This window comes from Engraulis encrasicolus, chromosome 9, assembly GCF_034702125.1.
Source record: "Engraulis encrasicolus isolate BLACKSEA-1 chromosome 9, IST_EnEncr_1.0, whole genome shotgun sequence".
Classification (NCBI taxonomy): Eukaryota; Metazoa; Chordata; class Actinopteri; order Clupeiformes; family Engraulidae; genus Engraulis; species Engraulis encrasicolus.
The window spans coordinates 38195418-38221459 of record NC_085865.1 but is presented as its reverse complement, the minus strand read 5'-3'; the positions used below and the strand labels follow the sequence as shown (position 1 = coordinate 38221459).

Here is a 26042-nt window from a genome sequence, read left to right as displayed (position 1 = left end):
TGGCTCGGAGTCTTGCAGTAATGTTGCTTGATTAATTGCCCTTTATTCTCATTGTATGTATGTACACACATATTGTTTGATTTGTCCTCTATCTGTTATTCTTTCTCTGTGCCTTATCAGAGACGGAGTCCTCATGGTATGCAGAAACACACCCCTAAGTCTCCGTAGCATTAAAAGACTTTGTAAATGCTTTCTTGCATATCGAATACAGTATAAAATAAAGCCCAATTTAAAATTCTTAAGTACAACTTATGTGTGTGAAGATTATTGTTGGACTACACTGTGTGAAGATTATTGGACTACTTCTATGGTAGCCTCTTAGTGCAGATGGGGTCGCCGGCGGGTCTATTCACTGATGAAAATACTCAACCACATCATAACAACATGACAGTGCATAGAGCCTTAAGTACCATATTTAAACTAAAGCCGTTAACATTTTTGTGACTATAACAAACAGGCTCTGCAGGGTTATGATTAAAAAACGAACATCAGCCCAGTTGCCACCACTGAACTCTTTAGACAAATGTGTGCTGCACATATGGTGTCGTACATATACAACATGCAATCGCTTATATTTCTGTAAGATCAGGTCAGGAAATAGAGGTGGGGCTCTCAGGGGGGGGCTCACAGCTTGACTACACTACAGCACATTGTCTATTTGGTATGCAGTGCATTGGCTTGATGAGTTGACTCAACTGGGCAAGGTGCCAGCATGTTGTTTTACAGCAGTCAGCAGCCAGACATGTGGGACAACAGCACAGATGGGTTCTCTGGAAATCCAGTTCAGTGGTAAAACAGCACTGTCAAGTAGGCTACGCTCCATAAATATGGACTTGTTAAAAGATAGCCTATCTGATTGCACACAGAACCTAATTTGCTCAATTTGATAACTACTTGGGTGGGATTAGGCCTATGTGAATAGTTTTGATGATTGGTGAATGATTTTATCATGACTATGTGTGCAAATGCATAGCAGTGATTAAAAAAAACAAAACCTTATTTACCATCCATGTCCAGTTCTGTGTGTGATAATGTTTTTTTTTTTTTCAAAAGCTTTTCTTTGAGGCATATTATTGTTATTAGGGCTTCATATCTATTTTACATTCAAAAGAACATTGTTTTTGTCATCCATAATAATATGGCACCATAGACCTATCATAACTTTGGTTAGGCCAGTCAGTGACAACATTTTTGAGCTGCAATAGGCCTATGCATACATACGCCTAAATTGAAGCAGTAGTAGCACAGCCTTGTGGTAGTAGCCTGCTAGACAGCCATTTCCTCCGAGCCGTGTATGATTCTGCCATGTGTGGGCTTTTATCCCCATCTAGTGGGCGATTTCATTGCCTTCAACGTTCAGTCTCCACCAGTCCGGAGGGTGGCAGTATTTCAGAATGTTGGCCAAAACAAGAATACGTCAAGAACTTCAATTTTGCGCGGGTGTTTTGTCGCAGGCAAGAAAATCAAAACACTTTGTCAACTTGGGTGAGTTTACATAATTACACTTTATAATATCAGCCGTGGACTTTCGTGCACAGTTGAGCCAGCCAATAAGACAGATCTTGTATGATTAAATAACTTGTTTTACTTAGCTACGCATAATATCGAGCAGTTGTTTTCACGTTTTGTTGTTTTGACAGGGCTACATTTAGCGGTGTAGCTAGTTTTTGACCATGGTGTTTGATGCGTTTCCAGCTGGTGTTATTTATTTGTGTGTATATTTTACTCATTGCGTTTCCAAATCTGTTTTTGTCTCTTCAGAAGTCGCTGAATATAGTTTCGGCAAGAATGTCGAAAAGGGACGTTTTTATCGAGTCCGTCTGCATTAGTAAGACGGAGGAATTTATCACTTTCATCAAACGTCATGTAAGTAGCCTATGGCACATGAGACAACGTACTTATTTTATTCAAAGTCTATCCGTTTGACTATGATTTAGGTGTGGTTGTCGCAGATACATTGTAGCATTCTTACTTGCTGTTCTTATTCGATGCATTCCTGCCATTATTCCCAGTCAGTAGTGTGGAATTTCATTGTTGCTGCCCGAATATTGCATACCAATCCGCCCTTTTCATTCATTTATTTTTTTACGCAGAAAGATGCTTCGGAGCCTTTTGACCTCTCTGAGCTACTGCAAGAAATGCAAAAGTCTCAGCGGCAGACTCTTTGGGCAAAGCTGGCTAAACTTCTGCAGGACGTCATGGTGGCTTGTCCCGCAGACAGCTGGGATGCACCTCCGCCAGCAGAGCAACCGGACCAGAATGGCATGGAGGTGGATACGCCCTTGGACTCGGTGAGGAGCAGCTTTCATATTGTACTGACATTACCACTGTAAAGTGCGTTGGTACCGTCACAATTGCAATGTTAATGACTTGCTGTTAACTTTGACAAAGATGCAATATCAAATTGAATATGGTTTTTATATTAGTAATTATGTATGCATACTGATGACCAAATCAATAGGCCATATTCGTGCCGAGGGGTATACATTGAGGTTCTATATTGTACTTATCTCATCTGACATGGCAGTATACCTTCATTAAAAGTTGTGTCTCTTGTTCGTGTACCCTTCAGAAACATGCCATCCAGGTGATTCAGGGTGTGATAGATGTGGCCAAGGCCTCTGTGGAGACCATTGAAGATGGAGACACGTACACATCTCTGTTGGACTGTGCCAACATGCTGAATGGTGAGTGACAGACAGGTGGATGTATGTGGTCTTTCAGAGAAAGACAATGTTTTTAAAATCCTTCAGATTAATGCAGAACTGCATTCTGTGGTTATTCTCTCTCTTAGGTTAAGGCCAAGCAGTTTTGGCTGTTTTGAACAGTTATGTATTTCAGACTATACTGCATTGAAAAATGGAATGCCTCTGATTTTTCATCCTTATTTACAAGTACAGAAATGGAGTGTCCAGACTGACCGGCATACTTTAACAGTTGTTGTTGTTGTTGTTGTTGTTGTTGTTGTTGTTGTTGTTGTTGTTGTTGTTGTCCTCGTCGTCGTAAATTTCCTGCTTTTTATGGCCTTTTCCGGTCTCAACCCTGAGTACTCTGTATGTGCCTCATCCACAGATGTGAGTTTCCTGCCCCAGGCTGAGGTGGTGCTCAAGGGGAGCATTCTCCAGCTGTGCGAATGCTGGTGGACCAAAGGCCTTCACGGGAAAGAGGATCTTGGGCTGAACGTCTTCCAGGCCTCTCTCACAAAGCAGGTAAACACCACCGTGTCCCAGGACACCGCCGTGCCCCACCATTGTGAGTGAAAAGTGAAAGCCCAGCTGGGAAACTCCAACTCGCATTGTCATTGTGACACAGCACTCCACAGCACACAAGTGTTCACTGCACACAACGAAATTTCATTTGATGTTTTCACCCGTGCAAGGGGGCAGCCCCCCAAGGGAGCAGTGTGGCAGGACGGTTCCATGCTCAGTGTACCTCAGTCATGGAGGAGTATGGGGGAGAGCACTGGTTAATCACTCCCCCCACCAACCTGGCAGGCCGGGAGTCCAACCGGCAACCTTTGGGCTACAAGTCTGACACCCTAACCCCCTGTTACTCATTGCGTGGCTCGCGAGCCTCAGACACCTGACTTGGCGGCTCGCAAGGTTATAGAAAAAATATTATAACCCAACACAATCAACAGAACTACATTTAAAATCTGCCATGCCTGCATAAATACACAATGACGCATAACGGTAATCTGCATCACGCCAAGTATGCTAGGCTATGGGCACGTCTACATCAAGGCCTCTTTTTTTCCACCTGGCTGACCTGGCACCCCATGCGTTGTGGTTTATTTACTGACAAATTTGACTTGGGCGTGCGCAGCAAGCCACATTTTCCCTCCGAAGTGAGCCGTGCAAATCAATCACAGATCGTATTTGAAAATGCATTGGCTGTCATTTTTATAGACGTTTGTTCACATTTTCATTGGTGGCTTGGTTTTGTATTGCTTTAAAAAATAGACAGGCTTTTATTCTAAATGGCTGGAGGTCGTCTATCAGCAGAGAAAAGAGCGCCAAAACTTAACCTAATTCGGCAACCGTCCTTCACAACAGACCACAGAGACCAATAAATTGTCTTGTCCACATCAAATGAGTAATTCCATCATACATTGTGAAAGATACGTGCACGTGCACCTGGTGTAACTCTCTCGCGCAGATTGCTTTGTTGGTGACCACATCGCACATTGCTGTTCATTTTCAGTTTAACCTGGCGCTGTCAAACGGGCAATGAAGGCAAGCAGAGCGCGAATAAAGCACATGGAGTCGCGTTGGAATGCTGCAAGTTGCAACTTTCTGTCTCTTTCTCCCTCTCTCTCTCTCCGCACGGCATTGATTGACAGCTGATAGAACTCAGTTCTGTTGGCGATGTCGCTTTTTTATAAATAATAAGTTCACAAGAGCATCAGAAATAAAGTAGGCCTATTATAATTTCTGAGCATTCGGCAACTATCCTTCACAAGCTCAATAACTCTTGAGCCAATCTGTTAATTCCGTCCTCGTTACACTGAGTGACGATCCGGAGGTCTATCCATCAGCCATCAGAGAGAGAGAGAGAGAGAGAGAGAGAGAGAGAGAGAGCAAAAAACTGGACTCGTCCCTCTGTTTTTCTGTTGGTGTTGATGGTTGCATGTATTGGCCATCTGTCAGCACCAGGTTAAACTGAACTGCCCTATTGCTCTTTGATATAAAAGTGCCCTTCAGCAAAGGTGTCTTTTTAGTGTTTAAAAGTGAGCTAGGAGGCCTAACAGCATTTGCTGACACAGGTTAATTAATTAATAAATAGATTATTTAATAATACAAATATTTTAATAATTAATAATAATACTCCCGGCACGAATTCGAGACGACTCGTCTAATGAATTGTTGAGAGGGGACCATTCGAACAAAACGTTGGACCATTCGTAGAAGGCATGGGGCGTTTCGTGCAGTACCTGAGGATTTTTCGTAGAAGACCTAAGGACGTTACGTTCAATCCATGCAGACCTTTCGTGTAACTGGGCAGATGTTTAGTTTAGTCTGCCTATTTTATTAGCCTATTATTTTTATATTTTATCAAACTTGTGTGCCTACCACCACAATGCAATGAAAACAAAAATCGAACCATGTAGAAAGTGTGTGCGTCTCTATTTTTTTTTTTTTTAAATTAATTATTCATTTTAGTTCAGGCTGCTTTTTTATCATTAGGCCTATTTTATAGCCTATTTTATATATACTATATTGTAACGGACTGCCTCTGCCTCCTCCGGAGTGAGATAACAGCGTTACCCCCTGTAACTACACGTGCAGCCTATAAAATGGAGTTAATTTCAAATGGCGGGTGAGACTGTCAGGAAGCAACAAGCCGAGAGAGCAAGAGAGAGGGAACCATGAAGTGTGCGCCGAGAAGATCACCATTCGCAAGAATCGCTAAAGCCAGACATTGATGTGAGCTGTTCCAAATTGAGAGGGTTTTTCAAAAGTGCACTACTAAACATAAGAAAAGATATTCGTTGTGTTGATATGAATTATTTCTAATGTGTTGGTCACTGATTTTTATTCATTTTTGGAAAGGTAACGGCAGTCTTGCTGCCTGGCTGGCGCCCATCTCATAACTACAGTCGTTTGCCCCACTACAATATCAACGAAATGTTTTAAAATGTACAACATCAATTTAAAGGTAGGCCTAAGGGATAATGTATTGTCCACACATGACTATAAGAAAATGTTTCCCTACGGGGCGAATAACACCCCCGACGCCGAAGGCGGAGTGCTGTTATCTCTGAAGGGAAATGTATTTTCCGTAGTCACGTGTGGAAAATAGGCCTACATTATCCCGCTTATCCCGCCTTTACCAACATTATAAAGCATACATAGTTAACCATAGTTTATAGCGTGCGCAAAGAAAGATAGTTCGTGGAACGCTCATAATTGAAACAGGTTAACAAGCAACATGGTTTGGCTACTTTCTAACTTGTTACAGCCACATTGCGCTTCAAACTGTTTGCCGGCTGCCTCGTTCACCGCGCGATATCTACTAAACTCGGGTTCATAACAGGATCATTTCTATCTAATCGGCGACAGTATTCCAGAAAAAAGCATAGACAACCCAAACACTGATGTGCGCCCTGACCATCATCATAGCCTATCGATCCTGATACAGGCAGAGCCTATCAAAGGGCGTTGATGGCTATGGACCTTTTCAGTAGCCTATGCTTGGGGTATAGGGCCTGCGTCGTGATTCACCGTTGGTGTTTGTATCAGCACGCCAAAAGTTACCTCACTAACGTTAATGATGTGCTTTGCTGAGTAACCTAGCCAAATATATCCAGATAATCGTGAATTATGCAAAATAAAGTCTACCAACATGTATTGCCATTCTAGGAGCGATAAGGAGAATGCCGCACAGGCGCGGAGAAAGGGTTCCTTTGACAGAGAGAATGCTGTGTGGCTGCGCGCATGCAGTGTTTAGTTTGCAGGTTTCAGGCAAATAATGGTGATCGATACGCCCTAGGTCCATAAGACTAACAGTAAAACAGGGACAATGACAAAAGGGATGAATTGCTTGAGGAAATCAAAAGGGACCGAGCGAAGTTATGACAACAAATTGACGTGCACCATTATGCAAGGCTACATGTTGTTATGATGGGTTAACCAATCAGTTACCGTTGCATTAATAATATGTATGATAAAGATGACTTCAGCGCAGGATATCAGAAATAAACAAGACAACGCAGATGGCTTTTAATTTTCAATATGGCCACATTATGCGTCAATACGCCAATGCGTATTAGGCTAGGCCTATTTATCATGAAACCTCAAATCGGAAGAAGCCTTATCTTGTACCCAGCACTTTTCAAACCTTACTCGGGTTTATGGTAATTGTCCGGGCCAGCACTTTTGAAATCAAACGGACACCCTTGCCTGCATGACATGTCATTTGCATGATAAGAGCACGGACGATCATGGACATACGATGGTACACACATAGCCACACACGCACACAACACGGTTCAGTTCAACGTTTATTGACCAGTAAGCGAGCAGCGCAGTACCAGCTGATTTGCTCTGGAATCTCGAAATGAAAACTGACTTTACTTGGGAAAAGTGTTGCAAGAACATTGAACTCATTTAGTAGGCCTATCATTGTGCCAAGCGTGTGTCGCATATTGTACTGGGATATGTGTTGGGGAGGGCATTAACATTAGACCTATGACAAAAACATTATCGGGGAGGATTGAGGATAAATCTTACACGTTTCCTTATTAATGGAAAATTAATTCCATGCTAATTCCAAGTATTCAAGAACCTAAACAATATGTAATTGCTCCACAGTTCAAGGGTTAGGCTATTTATTCAGTGAGGTTGTGGATATTGACACCTTTCCTCTGCGATCGCGGATAGCCCCCACCTTTGCGCTTCTCATCTGGCTGTCACGATATGGAACGGGAAGAGACAGTTCAAGACAAGCGGCATGACTGCAATTGTCAATACAGTAGCCTAAAAAACTGTTAACTGTTCAGCGGTGTGTAGTCAAATTATCACAGCGGTGGTAGATGATTTTATGAAGACCTGGAGGACAAAAACCAACAGACACAATTGCTGAGTGTGTATGCAGTATTTGTAACGAATGATTCTCCTGCCAGGATAGCGTTGGACTACAGAATAACCCATTTACATGTTGGGTCATTTCACGTGAAATCAGACACTTTGGGACCCGACCGACCCGGATTTCAATCATACTTGGTGTGCCTTTTCAGTAGCAAGGTAGCACCCCAGAACTGCATTGGTTTGAATCTGACACTAATATTAAGGGAGAAACAGACTAGGAAAGGTTCACATGTGAGGGTAGGACACTATACATTCAGCCTTGAATATATCAGTCAGTGTTAGTCACAAAAAGATGCCTGTGGTGTTGTTTGAAAGCTCTTTTCTGGCTCTACATATTACACAATCACCTTGGAATACAACTACTCTCAGAATATGAATTATGATAAATTGAAAAATAAAAAATTGAATATCTAAAAAACTCATATTTTAAAATGGCCAGTTCCTTGTCCAAACGTAGCCGGCAATGTCATGAGCAGCACCTAAAATGCTGGTGTTCGGTTTGTTATTCATTTCAGAGAGAATTTGACTCACAAATATGGCATCATACAGACCACTTACTAATAATATGGTAATACCATAGTAGCATCACATGACAAAACAAAAACAAAACAAAAATGGTCAGTGTCCATGGTCCCAGGTTTCAGAAACTAAGGCAGATGTCAATTTATACACACCAAATGATGATATGTGAATGTTTGAACATTCCTTCTCTGTGTACCTGTGCCATCTTCCCTTTACCATACTTTAAAGAGATAATCAATGGCTACACTCTCATTTTGTACTCTACCAGTGCATTTGAAGCAGCAGCTGTGTCTTTTATAGATAATGTATAAGTACGTCCCGTTGCAGTTACAGGTTCCACTACCAGAAGCACATCCTGATGATCCATGACAAGTCTATCTGGTCTGAAGGGAAAAGTGAAGGGTGGAGATGGCCCATGAGGATGCAGGAAGTTCAGTTTCACCTCTCCAGTGCTCGGCATACATTCCTCAGCACATGCTAGCCACCAGTTGCCATCATGTACAGCTACAACATACCCTTTGATGCTTGAAAATGTAACACATTCCTTTACTGAGCTCACTCTTTCAACTCTGCCTTCTCTGAATGCTGAAAATGGCCTAACTTCCACTGTGTCCATTGACAATGGGCAGAAGCTGTGTAGTTTTTGAGTACCTGGAATAGTTCTTGCAGATTCAAACCTTTTCAACAGGTTCTCAGCTTCATGATGGTACATCTCTGTTGTGGCAAACTGGCTTGCTTCAAATGCACTGGTAGAGTACAAAATGAGAGTGTAGCCATTGATTATCTCTTTAAAGTATGGTAAAGGGAAGATGGCACAGGTACACAGAGAAGGAATGTTCAAACATTCACATATCATCATTTGGTGTGTATAAATTGACATCTGCCTTAGTTTCTGAAACCTGGGACCATGGACACTGACCATTTTTGTTTTGTTTTTGTTTTGTCATGTGATGCTACTATGGTATTACCATATTATTAGTAAGTGGTCTGTATGATGCCATATTTGTGAGTCAAATTCTCTCTGAAATGAATAACAAACCGAACACCAGCATTTTAGGTGCTGCTCATGACATTGCCGGCTACGTTTGGACAAGGAACTGGCCATTTTAAAATATGAGTTTTTTAGATATTCAATTTTTTATTTTTCAATTTATCATAATTCATATTCTGAGAGTAGTTGTATTCCAAGGTGATTGTGTAATATGTAGAGCCAGAAAAGAGCTTTCAAACAACACCACAGGCATCTTTTTGTGACTAACACTGACTGATATATTCAAGGCTGAATGTATAGTGTCCTACCCTCACATGTGAACCTTTCCTAGTCTGTTTCTCCCTTAATATTAGTGTCAGATTCAAACCAATGCAGTTCTGGGGTGCTACCTTGCTACTGAAAAGGCACACCAAGTATGATTGAAATCCGGGTCGGTCGGGTCCCAAAGTGTCTGATTTCACGTGAAATGACCCTGTTGAATGTTGAGTGCAGGCATTTTGAAAAGTCGAAGACCTATTCACGATGATATCATAGCTACCTTTCCTTGTCAATGTCCCATGCACTACAAAATATTCAAGAACCTCATCTGCAATAGGCTAAACACAATTTATCCAACAAGCTTGTGGATAATATTGCCACCTTTCCCCTCTCCTGCGGTAGCCAGTTGCCTTCTCAGAAGAAGCAATCTGAATCGGAAAGAGAGCGCACTGTTCAAGACCCGCGGCAAGACTGCAATTGTCATCTGGTTCGTGGTGTCAACCTTCAGCCAAAACGGTGACAGATCCTTTTTTATAAGATAGACCTACCTTATTCGCAGCAGCCAAAATCAGTCAGACAATAAATGCTTAACGAGTACGTGCAGGGTAGCGAATGCTCTTCTATCAGGGTAAAGTTTGCAATTGGAGAGGGGTGATTGAAGGGCTAAATTAAGTCTGAAATCAAAATGATAAAAAAATACGGTCGAATTATTTACAATACCCTACATGACAGAAAGAAAACGTGTAGGGGGTCAACTGAAAATACCCATAAACTGAGGACTATAGGCAACGTCAAAGTAAAATACAAACACGAAATCAAACAAAGCTTTTTTTTAATGCGGTACACTTCCAAGCTTCACAAAACCCACTGGTTAATAGCAGGTTTTACGCACACATTTCGAAGCGGTTAATCACAGATGCTGCTCTCTTCCTTGCTCTCCCTTGCACCCCAACATACACTGGGTTTAATACACCCTGCAATACTGGCAAACTATTATTCAATTACCATTTCATTTGTTCATGCAAAGACCTTTACGCGGCGGAGAGAGAACGCGCTCCTGTGCAGTGTTAAGGTAGCGATTTAACCTCTCTCTCTCTCTCTCTCTCTCTCTCTCTCTCTCTCTCTCTCTCTCTCTCTCTCTCTCTCTCTCTCTCTCTCTCTCTATCTCTCTCTCTCTCTCTCTCTCTCTCTCTCTCTCTACTGTAGCCATGGGCTTAACACAGGTACATGGGTTCTGTAATGTTTTCAACACTGTTAGGACCTATATTGTTTTCTGGCTCATGCGCGAACTATTTGTTGTCATTCAGAATCAGAAACATCAAAGTGTCGGTAGACAGCTTTATCTTGTTGCTGGTGCTTCGCATCTAAAAAGTTACCGGAAAGTCAGAAAACTTGCTGCATGACAATGTGCTCAATGGTCAATAGCCTACTTCTAGATGCACTATAGTCTGTAGCCTAGACGCGCGCTGCTCTGATTCAAAGCGAGCACAAGGGTCAATAGCCTACTTCTAGACACATTAAACCGCACTGCTTTGATTCAAAGGGAGCAGGCTGTGCTTGGTCCCGCCTCTCTGCCCGCAGATGGGAGTAAAGTAACGGCGTAAAAGTGAAAAAAAAGCTTCTCAAATATTGTCTAGATAATTGTCAAAAAATGTAAGGGCGTAAACGTAAATTGTCAAAAAATGTAACGACGTGAAAAAAAAGCTTCTCAAATATTGTCTAGATAATTGTCAAAAAATGTAAGGGCGTAAACGTAAATTGTCAAAAAATGTAACGACGTAAACGTTAAAAAACCAACAACATAGCCCTACCAGTTAAAATGAGTTTTATTTTATTTATAGATTTACATGTTTAAATCAACAAAAAAACAAAACTTAACAGCTGATTTACATATTTAAATAAACAAAACCCTTAAAATGAGCATTAAAAAAGCTGATTTACATTTCTAATATAGGCAGGCTGAAGAAAACCCGTTAAAATGAGCATTAAAAAAGCTGATTTACATTTCTAATATAGGCAGGCTGAAGAAAACCCGTTAAAATGAGCATTAAAAAAGCTGATTTACATTTCTAATATAGGCAGGCTGAAGGGACGTTTAGTTGAAACCTAAGGATCTTTAGTTCAATTTTAAGGACCTTTCGTTCAATTTTAAGGACCTTTCGTAGGCTTTTGCGGTAGACGGAACGTCCTCGACGAAAGATCCCCTGCCTTATACGAATGGTCCAACGTTTTGTTCGAATGGTCCCCTCTCAAGAATCCATTCGACGAAAAGACCTGTACCCACCGGCACTACTAATATGAATTTGCATAAATAATACTACAACCATGTACAATGAGGCAAACACTATCATGATATTATGTAAGCTGACAAAAATAGAAATGCCCTCAATCCAAGTTAGACATACTAACAATGAGATGATCAATGTGGAACTTGAAGTATAACGATGTATAAAATTTTAAAAATGAATGAATGTTTGAATGAGTTTTTAGGCAGCCATGGGTAAGCAGTTAGGGCGTCAGACTTGGAGCCCAAAGGTTGTCTGTTCGACTCCCGACCCGCCAGAGGGCTTCCTTTCGATGTGTGCATTCTGCACTTGTGTGCTTTGGAGTGCTGTGTAACAATGACAATGGGAGTTGTAGTTTCCCAGTTGGGCTTTCACTTTCACTTTCAAATATCATGTGGCGGTGCCTGATATCTGAACAGGCTTGAAAAAGGAGGGCTGTAGAGGTGTCATCCAGTGGGGTCACAGTGTCCTGCCGCTGGCTGTGTGTGTCTGCAGCGCTCGCTCGTTAACTCTGTTAATCACCTCATCTCTCGTCGCCATGCTCACAATTATAGCCCGTTCCCTTGCTTGCACGCACACTACACTCATAGTTATTCTCTCTCTCTCTCTCTCTGTCTCTCTCTGTCTCTTTCTCTCTTTCTCTGAGGTCCTGTCAGGCCACTGCTTGGCAAAAAAGACTGCCTTGGCTGTTAGGGTGCAATTAATTCTTCAGACCATGACTACAAAAATAAATAAATAAGTAAATGAATTTAAAAAAATGGAAATAATAAGCCAGCACCAACGTGTTGCCTCTGTCCGTGTCTCTTTCAGAGGCACTAGGAGGAGTGCTTGCTCCGTGCTGTGGACGACCACATAACAAAGATTCTTTGGATGCACTTCAGTGTAGTGTACGTAGGAAAGTAATGGGAATGGATTTCACTTTGTGTCTAGGCCTATGAGCAATAGCATGATTCATATACGGCTAGCTGAGCTGAGCTGCTATCCATTCAGTGCTCTTCAAAAGCTCTGCCTCCCTCTTTCTTTCTCTCTCTGGAGACTAATGGTATTTAATGATTGTTTATGGACCTTTTTGGTTTAATAGCTGTTGGAATAGGCAAAGTAGTTCTACCCAGGGAGCACCGGCTTCAACCATGTTGTTAGCGCGAACAAAATCAGCCTATGCCTTTTGTTTAGGAGACACTATTGCTATATTTTTTTTGAGAAAATACCGACTCTGAGGCCATATCTCTGAGGCTGCTATTCATAACTTGATCCTCAAGGTGAACATACTTTCTGACAGTGACAATTAAAGAGTATGTTTATTGATGGAAAACCCCAACTTAAACAAAGACACAAGTCATGTGATTTAGTAATTTGCTCTTATTAGTGTACTAATTAGGACTTTGCTGTCTGACAGTGCAAGAATACATTTAAAGCTGCCCAAACATTAGTCATCAGATTCTGTAACATCTCTATACTGTCATCCCTAAATTGTTTCATACAGTATATCGAGTTCCTTGTTTTCCAGTGCCTTGTGTACAATATTGACCCTAATACTTGGCAGTTGTTTGCCCCTATAACTGATGTGATTGGATGTTTGCCCCTGTGATCTGATTGACTGTGCTTTTCCCAGGTACCGGATATCAAGAAGCTGTGGACCGTGCATGAGGCGCTGCTGAGCGTGCCCCTGGACTCAGAGCTGGGACAGGAACTGACCAATCAGCTGCTTAAATGCTTCCTCAACGTCAACTTCCTCAAGAGAGACGATGTAAGGTTGACGCTACAACATCAGTTTTCATTAGCCTGCCGGGTATTCCAAGAACATGGTTGCGTGATAAACCAGGCTTAGTTAACCTGGTTGAGCCTGCCAATAGCTAGCCTGCAGGTATCAGATAGGGCTCAGAGGGAGCTCTTGATGGATGACTTTCCACTACCTCAACCTCAACGTAACCTGATTTACTGCTGAACTGTCTTATTGGTATACCCTTCCAGCCTTAGCATACTCTCTTACTTTTGTACAGAGGGTCTGGAGCTGCCTAAAGATATGTGTACACTAAGAGTGACCTATGCTACCTGAGCAATGGAAGTCATTATTTCTCCATGAGGGGGTTGGCAAATACAGCAACCAAAGCGAATTCGCCGGGAGCGAAGCAACCTCAGCGACCAGAGCGAAATTCAGCGATTAAAATCAAGCTAATATTGTGGTAATGAGCTATGACCCTTTTCATCAGAGACCAATTGGAATGTTCATATCTCCGAAGGTTCCAAGCTGACAAGCCAGAGCTGTAATGTTATTAGCTAAATCAAACATGCCAATGTCATGTCCAGAGCGAAACTTCTTCGGCTACTCGAGTAGCGTAGGTCGTTTCTGTTGTACACTTACCTTAATTGAGCACCAATTACAGATGGGAGTGGTGAAATCTGTTGAATTTTTGAAATGTTTAGATTAGAATTTAACTTTGAATTTGATTTTACCCAATGCGGTAAATAAGGTTTTGTGGTGGCATATTAACCATTCTCGTGTAATGTGTCATACCTGTCTTTCATCCTGCCCCTGTTCGTTGAATGGCTATGTTGTCTGAAATGAATGTAATCTAGCCCTTGAAGACTCCCAGATGTAAAGTGTGGGAAATGATAATTGAGGAGAAGCTTGTGGATGGCTTAGGCCAAGCTTTTAGTGTTCATTGATGAACATGTCTTATTAATAATAATAATAATAATTATTATTATTATTATTATTCATGATTATGATGATGGGGATGATGATTGTGATGATGAGATGCATTCCAAATTACTGATCATTAATCCATGCACATTACATTTAGCTGGTTTAAGGCTGGGTGTAAATGTACATCAGATTTTTTTTAATGGTTCAAAAAAACACACACCCACATATTATTTTTTTTACTGGTATTATTGTTCACTTGTTAAAATTTTTCGTTTTATGACTGTCTATGTGCATCTCTTACTCCTAGGGCAAGCGATTCCTGGTATTTCTCTTCAGCTGGGACTTGCTCTTCATTCGTCTGATCCACAAGACTGTTAAAAATCAGCTGCAGTATGCTCGCAAGTGAGTTACACACTCACACATTCACGCACACACACACACACTGCACCCACTGCACCCACTGCACCCACCTCACTTTAATCCATCTGATTCACAAGGCTGTTACAATGCAGCAACGATACTACTGAACTGTGGGTGAATTTCACCAAACACACACACACACACATGCTCGATCTCACCATAATCCATCTGGAACAATCAGCAACCATACTTTTTTGTAAGTGAACTTCACCACACGCACACACACTCACACACACACACACACACACACACACACACACACACACACACACACACACTTGCTTCATCACTCCTCCACACTCCACTCCATCCTCAGTCCTCCTCTCCCCACGGGAGTGCTCTCTCCATCCAGAGTTTACTTGGCAGCTGCCCCATCGGCCGGCTCTGTGGTGACTGTGGCAGAGGCTCAGTCAGGCGTGAATCATTTGTTTAAGTGGCCCTCAGGCGAGCTGTGTGCAGCCAGAGTAGTCAGTCCCTACTTTGTGTTTTTTTTCCTTTCCTGCTGACCCTCAGACGAGTGGGTTCAAAGCCTCCACTAATTCCACTTCAATTACAGCAGTCTTAAATTTGTTTAACTTTAAATGAACCAAGTCGTGGTGTCCTACTTGACTACGTGCTGAGTGTTTGCGAAACACTTCACTCATTGCCGTTTGGGCAAAAAGCGATCGGTTTTAGTTCAGTTCAGTATCAGTTCTGGGCTATATGGCCCCAGCCCTAATTGATTGTTGGTCCTTAATTATTCTGGGGCCAACAAGTCATGTCACTTATCTGACTTACAAAAACAACTTGACTGAGAATAACTTCACAATAATCTGAACGTGTAAGGGGACTATTAAACCAAAAGAATGTTTTTTGATTGCTTATGAAGGTGAAAGGGGATTATTTACTGTTATTTAAAACTGTTTTGTTTGGGGTCCTCCTTGTCTACAGAACTGAGGTGGAGCACTTGGCAGAGATGTACTTCCGCGCGTGGAACAAGGCTTCCGGAACCTTCCTGGAGGAGATCGAGTCCACCTGCATCCAGGACTTCATGCAGCACGGCATCCAGCTGTACCGCAACTCGCCCGTGCTGCCCAAAGTCCGACAGGTGGGTGAAGGGACGACCCTAAAGTGTTCACCATTGTTCATTTTATAGGGTGCAAGTCACATTGTTACATCCAGCTGTACTGCCCGAAGTCCAACAGGTGGGTCGAGAGAGTGAGAGCTTTGGAAGGTCTGACATGTTCATGATGGTTCATTACAGGTGGGTCGAGAGCTTCTTAAATACGCCATGCCACAGCATTACAAACAAGGGCTGGGCTGGGACCTAAATCCATAGAGGTAGAAAATAACACTAGAGGTGACCCAGCCCCCCTTTTTACGGCAATCTGTAGCGGCCATTATCTGTAGGTAGATCACAGAAATGGAAATTAACGGAGAACGGAACGCTCATCTCTGTCAAAAATGGCTTAATCATGTGAAAATGTACATCAACACACTATACAAGGACAATAGTTGAAGTGTGTTGCTAACAATGTTCATAAAAGATATTATTTTTAAATGTATTTTATCGACTCACATGATTTAAGTAGATATTTAGCCTGACATTACAAATCTGGTCTTTGATTAATGTGTTACTTCATATTCACACAGTTTTAGTCAATTTTTTGACGGGGGTGGGCGTGTTCTCCATTGACTTGCATTGCCTGAAGGTACCTACACTACCTACGGAAGTTGGGAAGCTCCATCTGCCATTTCCCAGTGCTGTCGCAAATTGCTGCGTCCTCTCTAGTGTTATTTTCTACCTCTATGCCTAAATCTCAGGCATTATTGTGTGACGACCTCTACATTTTGTTTTAAGAGGAAGGAGTCTGCACACTTTAAATACCTTTAAATCCCTTTGTAAAATACAGAAATGACTGATGATGCTGTTGCTTCCTAATGGCAGGGGATTGATGGCACCCTTAGTGGAGGAAATGTGGAAAATCCTTGTTATCTGTTGATCAAACATTTCTACATTTGTAACTTGCATGCCTCATTACTTTGGCTCAATACCACCGTTTGTGCACCCACTGCATGCGTAGCCCATAGAATTATCATCTGTTACCCAATCAGCTGTAAGCTGACTCGGTGTTAGAGAATGTATTCGATTTCTGCCAGAGACAAAGTTTGTTTCGATGGGTCTTTCTGTTTTCATCAGAGGGTCACACACAGGTTCTCAATTGTGTGATGACCGGTCGCGTTGCGGAGATATGACCTCCCTGCCATTTTAAGAACTGTGAATACATAATGTACATCAGGTATTCATTTTTAACTAACAGGTTATTATTTAATGTCTCCTCAGATCCTGAACTATTTCCATAAGCAGAAGTTGCGTCAGGGTGTGGACGCCATGCTCTACAGGCTGTATCGGCCCATTCTCTGGAGGGCCCTCAAGGTAAGCAAGCAGTACAGTACAGTACAGGGCGTCCCAATAAATCCTATACACATTATTAAATCTCTGTAAAGCTGATGTTTATTAAAATTCATCATCATTTTCAAAGTGTTATATATTTTACAGACATCATTTAAATGTTTGGACAACACTTATTCTCAAACTGATGATGGAAGTCTATGGAGTAAGACCTGAAACAGTCACTGACAGTGGAGTAGCCATTGAGATTGAAGGCAGAAAAAGTCCAAGACATTTGTGTGTGATTGCCATTGGTGTGGTCAGCAGTGCCTGGATCAGAATGTATGCTAGTTTGAGAACTGGTGGTGACAGAACAATAAAATCATGCCTGAAATTTCTATTACACATTGAAAATTACATTAATCTACAATGATCTGATAGTGTGATTTAATTGTTCAGTTCCCAAACTTTTCCAACTTCTGGAGCACTTTAAAATCTTACAATTCCTGCAGCCCACCTCTGAAACGATAAACAATAAACAATACAACACAACTAAATATTTAACAGCAACAAGGGGTGTCATTGTTCAGACTATGCCTCTGAACATTGCCATTTTGTTTTATTTTTTCTCTCACACACACACGCATACGCATGCATGCATGTACTCTACACACACACACACACACACACACACACACACACACACACACACACACACACACACACACACACACACACACACACACACACACACACACACACACACACACACACACACACACACACACACACACACACTCCACCTTCGTGGGCCCCAGCTATGTATTGTGTGCAAACATTTACTGTTTTTGATGACCTGTGCAGGTGCCCAACGGTGAGGTGAGGGCCAATGCCACGCTGCTGTTTGCGGAGGCGTTTCCTCTAAATGACCCAGACATGGACGTGGCCGCCGCAGACGAGGCCTTGCAGAGGCAGCTGGACACGCTGGTCGTAAGTACCCCAGACGCCCTTCTACATCTACTCCCTTGTACTACTATTTCCTCTCTGACAATAATAATAATGATAATAATAGGATGAAGCCTTACAGAGGTGGCAGGAGACACTGGTGCTCCAGTCCTCCAGTCACCCTTCTACATTAAATCTTCATCCCTATCATGTCTACATCCCTTTCTGCTAATAATAATAACAGTAATAATAATAATAACAATAAAACATATGACATTGTTTGTACGTTGCCCATCTACATCTTTATTATATCTACATCCCTCTGATAAAATAATAATAAGAAGAAGAATCCAATGAGGCCCTGCAGAGGCAGCTAGACACGCTGGACGTTCGTCCCCCAGTCATCCACTATCCTGCGCAACTTAGATTTACTTTGCTCTGCTGTTACACATCTGCGTAGACAGCCAAACAGTGCTTGCTCATGCAGTACCAGACAGTTGTTGTTGTTGTGTAGACACTTCTAAAGCATCCCAAAGTAGTGTATTGGAGGGGGGCGTTATCAAGCCTGAAAGGGAAGCAGGTGTTGTGGAGATTTGTATGCTGACGAGGAGTCCATCAGGTCTACGCATCTGTTGTTGTTGTTGTTGTGGTTGTTGTGGGTTTTTAAAATTAATTAGTCCAGTCTGTATACCATGTGTTTAGCCACTCAGTTATTCGTTCATGCGTGTGTGTGTGTGTGTGTGTGTGTGTGTGTTTGTGTCTGTCTGTCTCTTCCTGTGTGTGTTTGTGTCTGTCTGTCTGTCTGTCTGTGTGTATGCCTGCCTGCCTGCCTCCCTCTTCGTGTGTGTGTGTGTGTGTGTGTGTGTGCGCGCGCCTGTGTGTGTGTGTGTGTGTGTGTGTCTGCCTGCCTGCCTGTGTGTGTGTGTGTGTGTGTGTGTGTGTGTCTGCCTGTGTGTGTGTGTGTGTGTGTGTGTGTGTGTGTCTCTGCCTGTGTGCATGTCTGTGCCTGTGTGTGTGTGTGTCTGTCTGTCTGTGTGTGTGTGTGTGTGTCTGCCTGTGTGTGTGTGTGTGTGTGTGTGTGTGTGTGTGTGTGTGTGTGTGTGTGTGTGTGTGTGTGTGTGTGTGTGTGTGTGTGTGTGTGTGTGTGTGTGTGTGTGTGTGTGTGTGTGTGTGTGTTGTAGTCCCTGCTAGACGACCAGCAGCCCATGGTGCGCTCCACAGCGGTGCTGGGCACCTGTGCTGTGCTGGGCAAGTGCTGGCAGTTCATCCCCAACAACATCATAGGAGACCTCCTCAAGAAGCTGGTGCAGCAGCTCGCACAGGACACCAGCTCACCCGACGTCCGCTGCGCTGTCTTCATGGTACAACACACACACACGCCACGCTACGCTCACCAGATGTCCACAGCACACTCTTAATGGGAATGTGAACACACACACACACCTCAGAGTGGCTAGCTTACTCGACGTCCGCTGTGTCATCCTCTTTGTAATTTGCTAACGCATACAAACACACACACTAGGATATGAGATTTAGCTTTATTCACACACTCACTACTGCTACTACTAATGAATGACTACCCACCACACCACCATCACACAGTGTACAGTTGTGAACACACACTCACACATACACGCCTGCAGTGCCAGCCGTTCCTCATTTTTTTTAACACTGGTTGCATTCACCCTCACTTTCTCTCCCTCACATTTTCTTATCATCCTGCAGTCTTCCAGTAGCTTTAGCCCAGCCCTGTTCCTCCACTTAAAGAGTCTTTGCAGAATTTGTTTCTTTCCTTCGAGACCCTGGCATTATATTTTGACAGGGTCATTTATTGCCCTACTCAGATGCACTTTCTTTCTTTCTTTCTTTCTTTCTTTCTTTCTTTCTTTCTTTCTTTCTTTCTTTCTTTCTTTCTTTCTTTCTCTCTTTCTCTCTTTCTCTCTTTCTCTCTTTCTCTCTTTCTCTCTCCCTCACTCCTCCCGTGTGAAATAAAACTAGAAAGCATCACTATACAAGAGTCAGTGAAATTCTCTCATATTGTATCACAGTGTAGTCTCAGTACTTTCCATTTCTGTACTCATCTCCGCTGAAGTGCCAAACTATTCATCATTATAAGCCATAGCAGCAGTACCCGTCAAGGCCAGTCTGTGCTGCCTGCTGCCTACTTCTGTTGCTGCTTCAGAGCGCCTTTTACTGGGGTGCTCCTCGGATATTCATCACCGTTTTACCGCAATTGGAGATCAGAGGGAACAGAAATGAGGGTTTTATGCCTGGTGGTGAGATGAATATGGGGAAACAAGAACCTCCACACCGTTTCACAGGTTTATGAACGCCCTCTGAAAGCAGTCAATGGATCTGCAGACACATGGAATTGGAGGAAATTGTGCCAAAATTGTAGTTTGATACCCAAAGCAAAAGTTGTGTTGTGCTGAGAGACCGTGTCATACTATGGCACTCAATACTTTATTATTTTACGTTATTACTCTTAGCTGACACTTTTCCAAAGTGACTTATTTATTTGCAGGTTATATTGGTTACAGTCCTTGGAGCAATATGGGGTTAGGTGCCTTGCTCAAGGCCACTTCAGACATGGATGGAGGTGCAGGGACGGCTGGTATGGGTTGGATTCGAGTCTGCAACCCTCTTAAGTCCCACCTCCCTAACCACTTGGCCATGGCTGCCCATATAAGTGCAAGAATTGTAGTCGAGGGTGCAGCTACAAGAAATGTCTCATTTTTGCCCCCACAGAGTATGTCTGTGATCTTGGATAACAACCTGACCCATTCGGTTATGGAAAGCCTAGTGCTATTAATATTGCATAAATAATTCTGTGTGCGTGGTCTCTTTCTCCTCCAATAGAGTATGTCTGTGATCTTGGATAACAACCTGACCCACTCAGTTATGGAGAACATCCTGCCCCTGCTGAAGCTCAGCCTGCATGACACCTCAGAGAAGGTGCGCGTGGCCTTCGTGGACCTGCTGCTCAAGATCAAAGCCGTCCGTGCAGCTAAGGTAGAGTACTGTGTGTGTGCGCGTGTGCGTGCGTGCGTGCGTGCGCGCGCATGCGTGGTGGGGAGGGGGGTTGTAGCACTTGTTTCTCTCTCTTTATAGCTATTTAGATATGATTGTGCATGTGTAGGCAGTTTCTCTCCCTGTATTCTAACCTGTTTGTGGCCATGTGCATGCATTAATTCTTCTACCACAGTTCTGGAAGATAAGCTATTAAACACCTGTGTTGAAGAAACGTCTGTCTGTCATGCTAACCCACTAAAATAAAATAGAAGAGCTACCCTTAAGTCCAGCTTTTCTATAAAACGTGTGTGTGCCTTGTGAATTTCTTGCTGTCACCAGTTCTGGAAGGTGTGTTCCATGGGCTTCTTAAAGGTTTATTTGAGTGTGTGCGTTCTGTGTTCTATCCTGTCACCAGTTCTGGAAGGTGTGTTCCATGGAGCACCTGCTGGCGCGTCTGGAGCGGGACTCCCCCTCGGTCTCCAAGCGTATCGTGGACCTGCTCTTCTCCTCCTTCTTCCCCGTCAACCAGCCCGTCTCCGCCTGGGTGGAGCGCTGCATCACCCTGGTTCAGATGAACCCCCGCGCCGCACGCAAGTTCTACTACTTCGCCCACATGTACACCACCCACAACAACCTGGGTAAGTAGATTAATGCACACACACACACACACACACACACACACACACACACACACACACACACACAAGCATGCATCTCAACACTATAGTCCCTGCACTGTACGCATGTTCAGTTTGCACACATGTTCACACAACATCCTAGCTGAGGAGGTTATATCAAGCAAAGCAAAGCAAAGCACACACACACACACACACACCAACAAACAACTTATTCAGTCATGTTCTGCCCCAGTCTGCTAATCTGTGTTTTGGGTTGTGTGCAGGTGGTGCTTAACATACATCACATGCATCTAACATTGGCCTGTGGGGGTCCAGTTTGCCATATTTGATTGCTCTTGTTTACATTAGGAGTTGGTGAGGGACTGCTGATCTGTGATGAAGTGTGTCTTCCCTCTTTAGTTTTCTTTTTGCTTTTGTAATCGCCTCACTGTGAGGCGAATAAAAAAGGCAAAAAGAAATCTGATGAGTGCTTCTTTATTCATTTATTTTTGAGATTTGAGTTCATTCATTGACAAAGTTAAGCACCCAGTGTGGAGCATTAGACTACAAGGTGTTGAGCGTGCTTCCTGATCCTTCTTCCCTGTTTAGGTAAGCTGATGCTGGGCATCCGCATGTGTCTCAACTCGTCCATCCGTAAAGCCTTAAATGAAGAGGCTGAGGACGGGGCTTCTGCTAACAAGGAGAACTCTACCTCTGTAAGTGACAAATGTCAATCAACTTGCTGCCCATTTAGCGCCACTTATGGCGAATTCAGGCCGACTGAGAACTGTGTTGGTGCCCGTTCCCGCAGCTAATCACGAACTGTTCATACTGTTCAGGCCCCAGATCATAGCGTTCGTGAACGGGAAAGTTGGATCGCAATGGAAACCGAAAAATAGTTCAGAGGTAAACACTTTAGTGCCAAGCGTAAATGGTGCAGGCACAGGCAGCGGCACTGTTCTGGTCGGCCTGAAAACAGTATTAGGAGGAAATGGTTGGTCTGCATACTGTGCGGAACCCAACCTAGTAATTTTCTGTTGCCTGTTGCCTCGGTGCCGACCCGCCTCTGTGGAGAAAAATGAAAGTTTCCCCGCTGTCAACATAGACAGACCAACTTTTGGGGGTGCCTTTCCCCATTCTTCATCTCGATTGCATTTGAGATGATGATCAATATCTAGGAAAAGCACAATTCAAAGGTCATCAGTCCACAACAAGAAAGGGTGGGAGGAACCAGTTTGAGTTCCTCCCTGTGTGTCTAGGCTTAAAGATGTCGGGTACGCTGCCTAAAACCAGGCATGGGACAGTAAGCTACATTAAGCTAGCAGATAGTAGTTAGTCGCAGTGACATATTGTATAGCACTTAGACATTTCAGGTATAAAATTTCAGAATATTTTTATTTTGTGCTCTAAAGATATAAGCTATATTTAACTAAAACATACAACATTTCGATCCAGGGGGACCCCCTTACTCCTTTCGATCTGCCTTTGGATCAACATCAGGCCTATTGTCTGCAACTATTGTCTTGTAGCTGTAAAAGTTAATTTGAGTGTGCGCATCCACCAGACACCGACGTTTAGCTCCACTTAGCATCCTGATTGCCTTTAAAACACACTCACTGTGCCAATCAGGCCCCTGTGGACATGAGGCTGCTCCTAGAAATTGAGCGTAATATGTTTGCCTAATGCAAGGGGATAAGGTTCACTTGTATTGTTATTGGCTGCAGTAAAGTGAGAAACCGATTGCAGTTCATTACATTGTGGAAGAACATTTGGCAAAAATAGCTTGGAAGTAGCTGATTTTCTTTTGTTTTGGGTTTTTTTTTATGTGGGGTAGTACATGTGGCTCCTTAGGGGGTGGTGGCGGCTCAGGTGGTAGAGGAGCTATTTGTCAGCCAGTTGCAGGTTCAAGCAGGGCTCGAAATTAACTTTTTTCCTTTGTGTCCCGCAATGGTCCCGGATTCCACTTTGTATTGTCCCGAATGTAACCAGAAGTGTCCCCATTTTTTTCGCGCCTAAATAAGTGGTAAATTATGTCCACGTTCAATTTCATGTGTGATTATGGTTTTTTTTTTTTTTTTTTGCAGTGCAACTGTCAATTCAGGTCTTTAAGAAAAAATTAGGGTGTGTTAAATCATGAACATCTGTGCCTTATATAGAAAAATGCCTTGAGTAACCGTGCACATTTCGTTTTTCAAGAATATATGAGCATGGTGATATGAGGAAATCTGCATTCAATGACATTATATTTGTCAAACTGATTGCTTTATGCACCAATATAGCCTACCCATCATGTAGGCTATTGTAGACTCTATTGCAGCCAGCCTGTTACTCTGTTGTAGCCTATTTAGCCTACAGAAAAAAAACAGCTTTCATTTAGTCTACTACATATCAATAACAATTCAGTGTCTGTTTAGCTTTAGTTAAAAAGTGGCAATAGTCTAACCTAGTCTGACTTTGGCCACTGGTTGTGATGGGCATGCCGGTGGAAGATAGCCAGGCCGTGCCCTCCTAGTGATGCAACAGCTTCAGCCAGTCTCGAAGAGATGTGAAAGTCGATGATAATCAGGCTAGGTGGAAGAAGATGCGGTAGGTTTTGGGGCCGCATTAGGAGTATGACAACGCATTGCAAGACGTTTCCTTTCCGCTTTAAATTCACTTGACATTGACAAGACAATTTGATAAGTTAACCTAAAAATAAATGCACAAGAGAAAAAACTACGACCGCACACTTAGGCCTACCTCACTTTCGAGAAAGAGAGGGGGATAGGCTAGCATGGAGAGGGAGGGGAGGGGGAGAAAGAGAGGGATTGGAGAGAAATGCGCTGGCAATGCTGTAAAATTGAAGCGCGTTCTTCGTGCTTGTAATCAATGAAGTCAAGGTGGACTTTTTCCCTTTTCAATTAGACCTTGGCTAATAGGCATTTCTGCTTTTACCAGCACAGAAACAATAACACGGATACTTCAGCATTAATTAAATAACTGCGTTTGTATGACAATGTTCAGAATATAGCGCCTTCATTTCCAGCCACATTTGAATGAAACTACTTGACGTTCTTGGCTAACAACTACCTCTGTTAGCTTGCTTGCCGTTTCCCTAACTATTTGTTAATGGAAAGTAATTTACAGGCAGTTTCTGATATGTATGAATGAGGGTTAATCTACGTTAGAGCCAGCTCGCGTTTCTGGTGTTTTGGGCAGATAGCACGCGACAGGTGGCCACAGACAACTGCGCATTGTTTGGGGCTGTTGCTTTGCTTACCTGAAATATTAGCAAAACCGAACTCCATTCCTCTCACAGCTTAACCATGTCTACTGGAATATATCCTTGTTGGCTTGAAAAATCAACAATCCAGAGCCCGTTTTCTCTGAGAGCATTTCTAGTTCAGGGTGAAATGGCATAACCAACGGGACAACCAACCTCTCAGCAGCAGTCCGAAGAAACACGCGCTTGCAGTCGCAGCTGCGAAATCTTAATCAACATTCTAGAACACAATGCGGACGTTCTTTTTCTAACTTCGCTCGGTGTTTCACTATGGGATACGCTTGGGCGTGACCATCTATGGAAGCTCCAATGACATTACGTCTGTCAAAGACAGACAGTCGACGCAGTCGGGCTCCGCCCGCTTGGGGTGTCTACCCCCGTCGACACGCTGAGTCCAGCATTCTCGCTTTCTTCCCGTGAAGATCTACTACAAGCTCCTCGCACCTGCCAAGGCTGTGCTCGCTTAACCGTTCACAGACGGACCGTCCAGGACCCCGTCGCCGAACGCGACCGCGGCCGGTAAGTGCTATATTGTTTGCCTTCGTCAAGAAGTGCATTGAAGGTTTGCAGTTAAGTCAGCTTACTTTCCAACTCTAGTGAAGTGTCCGCGTCGTGGCGAACTTCAAGTTTAGCATGGCGGGCTACCTAACCCACCTAGCTACCTAACTTCAGCTTAGCCTGATTTAGCTACCTCTACCTCCACCGAGCACTCGGGTGCCGGTGATAACTTATTAATGGTAAGCTACACCGTACAACAGGGAGCGAGAACGCCTTACTCGCTACTCTGTTTGACTATTTTCATCTGTTTTCTGTTTGTAACCCACCGCATGTAAACCCACTCGGCGGGAAACAAGTTGCTAGCTTCGATCTGTAGCTACAAGTTTAGCATGGCGGGCTACCTAACCCACCTAGCTACCTAACTTCAGCTTAGCCTGATTTAGCTACCTCTACCTCCACCCAGCACTCGGGTGCCGGTGATAACTTATTAATGGTAAGCTACACCTTACAACAGGGAGCGAGAACGCCTCACTCGCTACTCTATTTTACTATTTTAATCTATTTTCTGTTGGTAACCCACCGCATGTAAACCCACTCGGCGGGAAACAAGTTGCTAGCTTCGATC

The 26042-nt window shown here is 43.2% G+C and overlaps 2 protein-coding genes across 5 annotated transcripts in view; both read left to right on the top strand.

Annotated features, from left to right (window-relative positions):
* The window catches only part of esyt2b (extended synaptotagmin-like protein 2b), an 86152-nt gene extending 85913 nt beyond the window's left edge, over positions 1-239 (top strand). For all 4 annotated transcript variants that reach the window (XM_063207100.1, XM_063207099.1, XM_063207098.1 and 1 more), the window contains one exon: positions 1-239. This exon is cut by the window's left edge and continues 1434 nt beyond it. The gene's annotated coding sequence lies outside the window, so the exon portion shown is untranslated.
* A 1209-nt stretch (positions 240-1448) lies between these two features.
* ncapg2 (non-SMC condensin II complex, subunit G2) overlaps positions 1449-26042 on the top strand; it is a 45366-nt gene continuing 20772 nt past the window's right edge. The window contains exons 1-14 of the mRNA XM_063207092.1: positions 1449-1485; positions 1762-1866; positions 2094-2291; positions 2573-2687; positions 3073-3209; positions 13258-13392; positions 14600-14694; positions 15643-15799; positions 17036-17128; positions 17948-18073; positions 19210-19389; positions 20888-21040; positions 21456-21678; positions 22267-22373. Of these exons, the coding sequence (XP_063063162.1) occupies positions 1789-1866; positions 2094-2291; positions 2573-2687; positions 3073-3209; positions 13258-13392; positions 14600-14694; positions 15643-15799; positions 17036-17128; positions 17948-18073; positions 19210-19389; positions 20888-21040; positions 21456-21678; positions 22267-22373 (1797 nt within the window). The 5' untranslated portion in view covers positions 1449-1485; positions 1762-1788. The remainder of the gene's footprint in view (positions 1486-1761; positions 1867-2093; positions 2292-2572; positions 2688-3072; positions 3210-13257; positions 13393-14599; positions 14695-15642; positions 15800-17035; positions 17129-17947; positions 18074-19209; positions 19390-20887; positions 21041-21455; positions 21679-22266; positions 22374-26042) is intronic.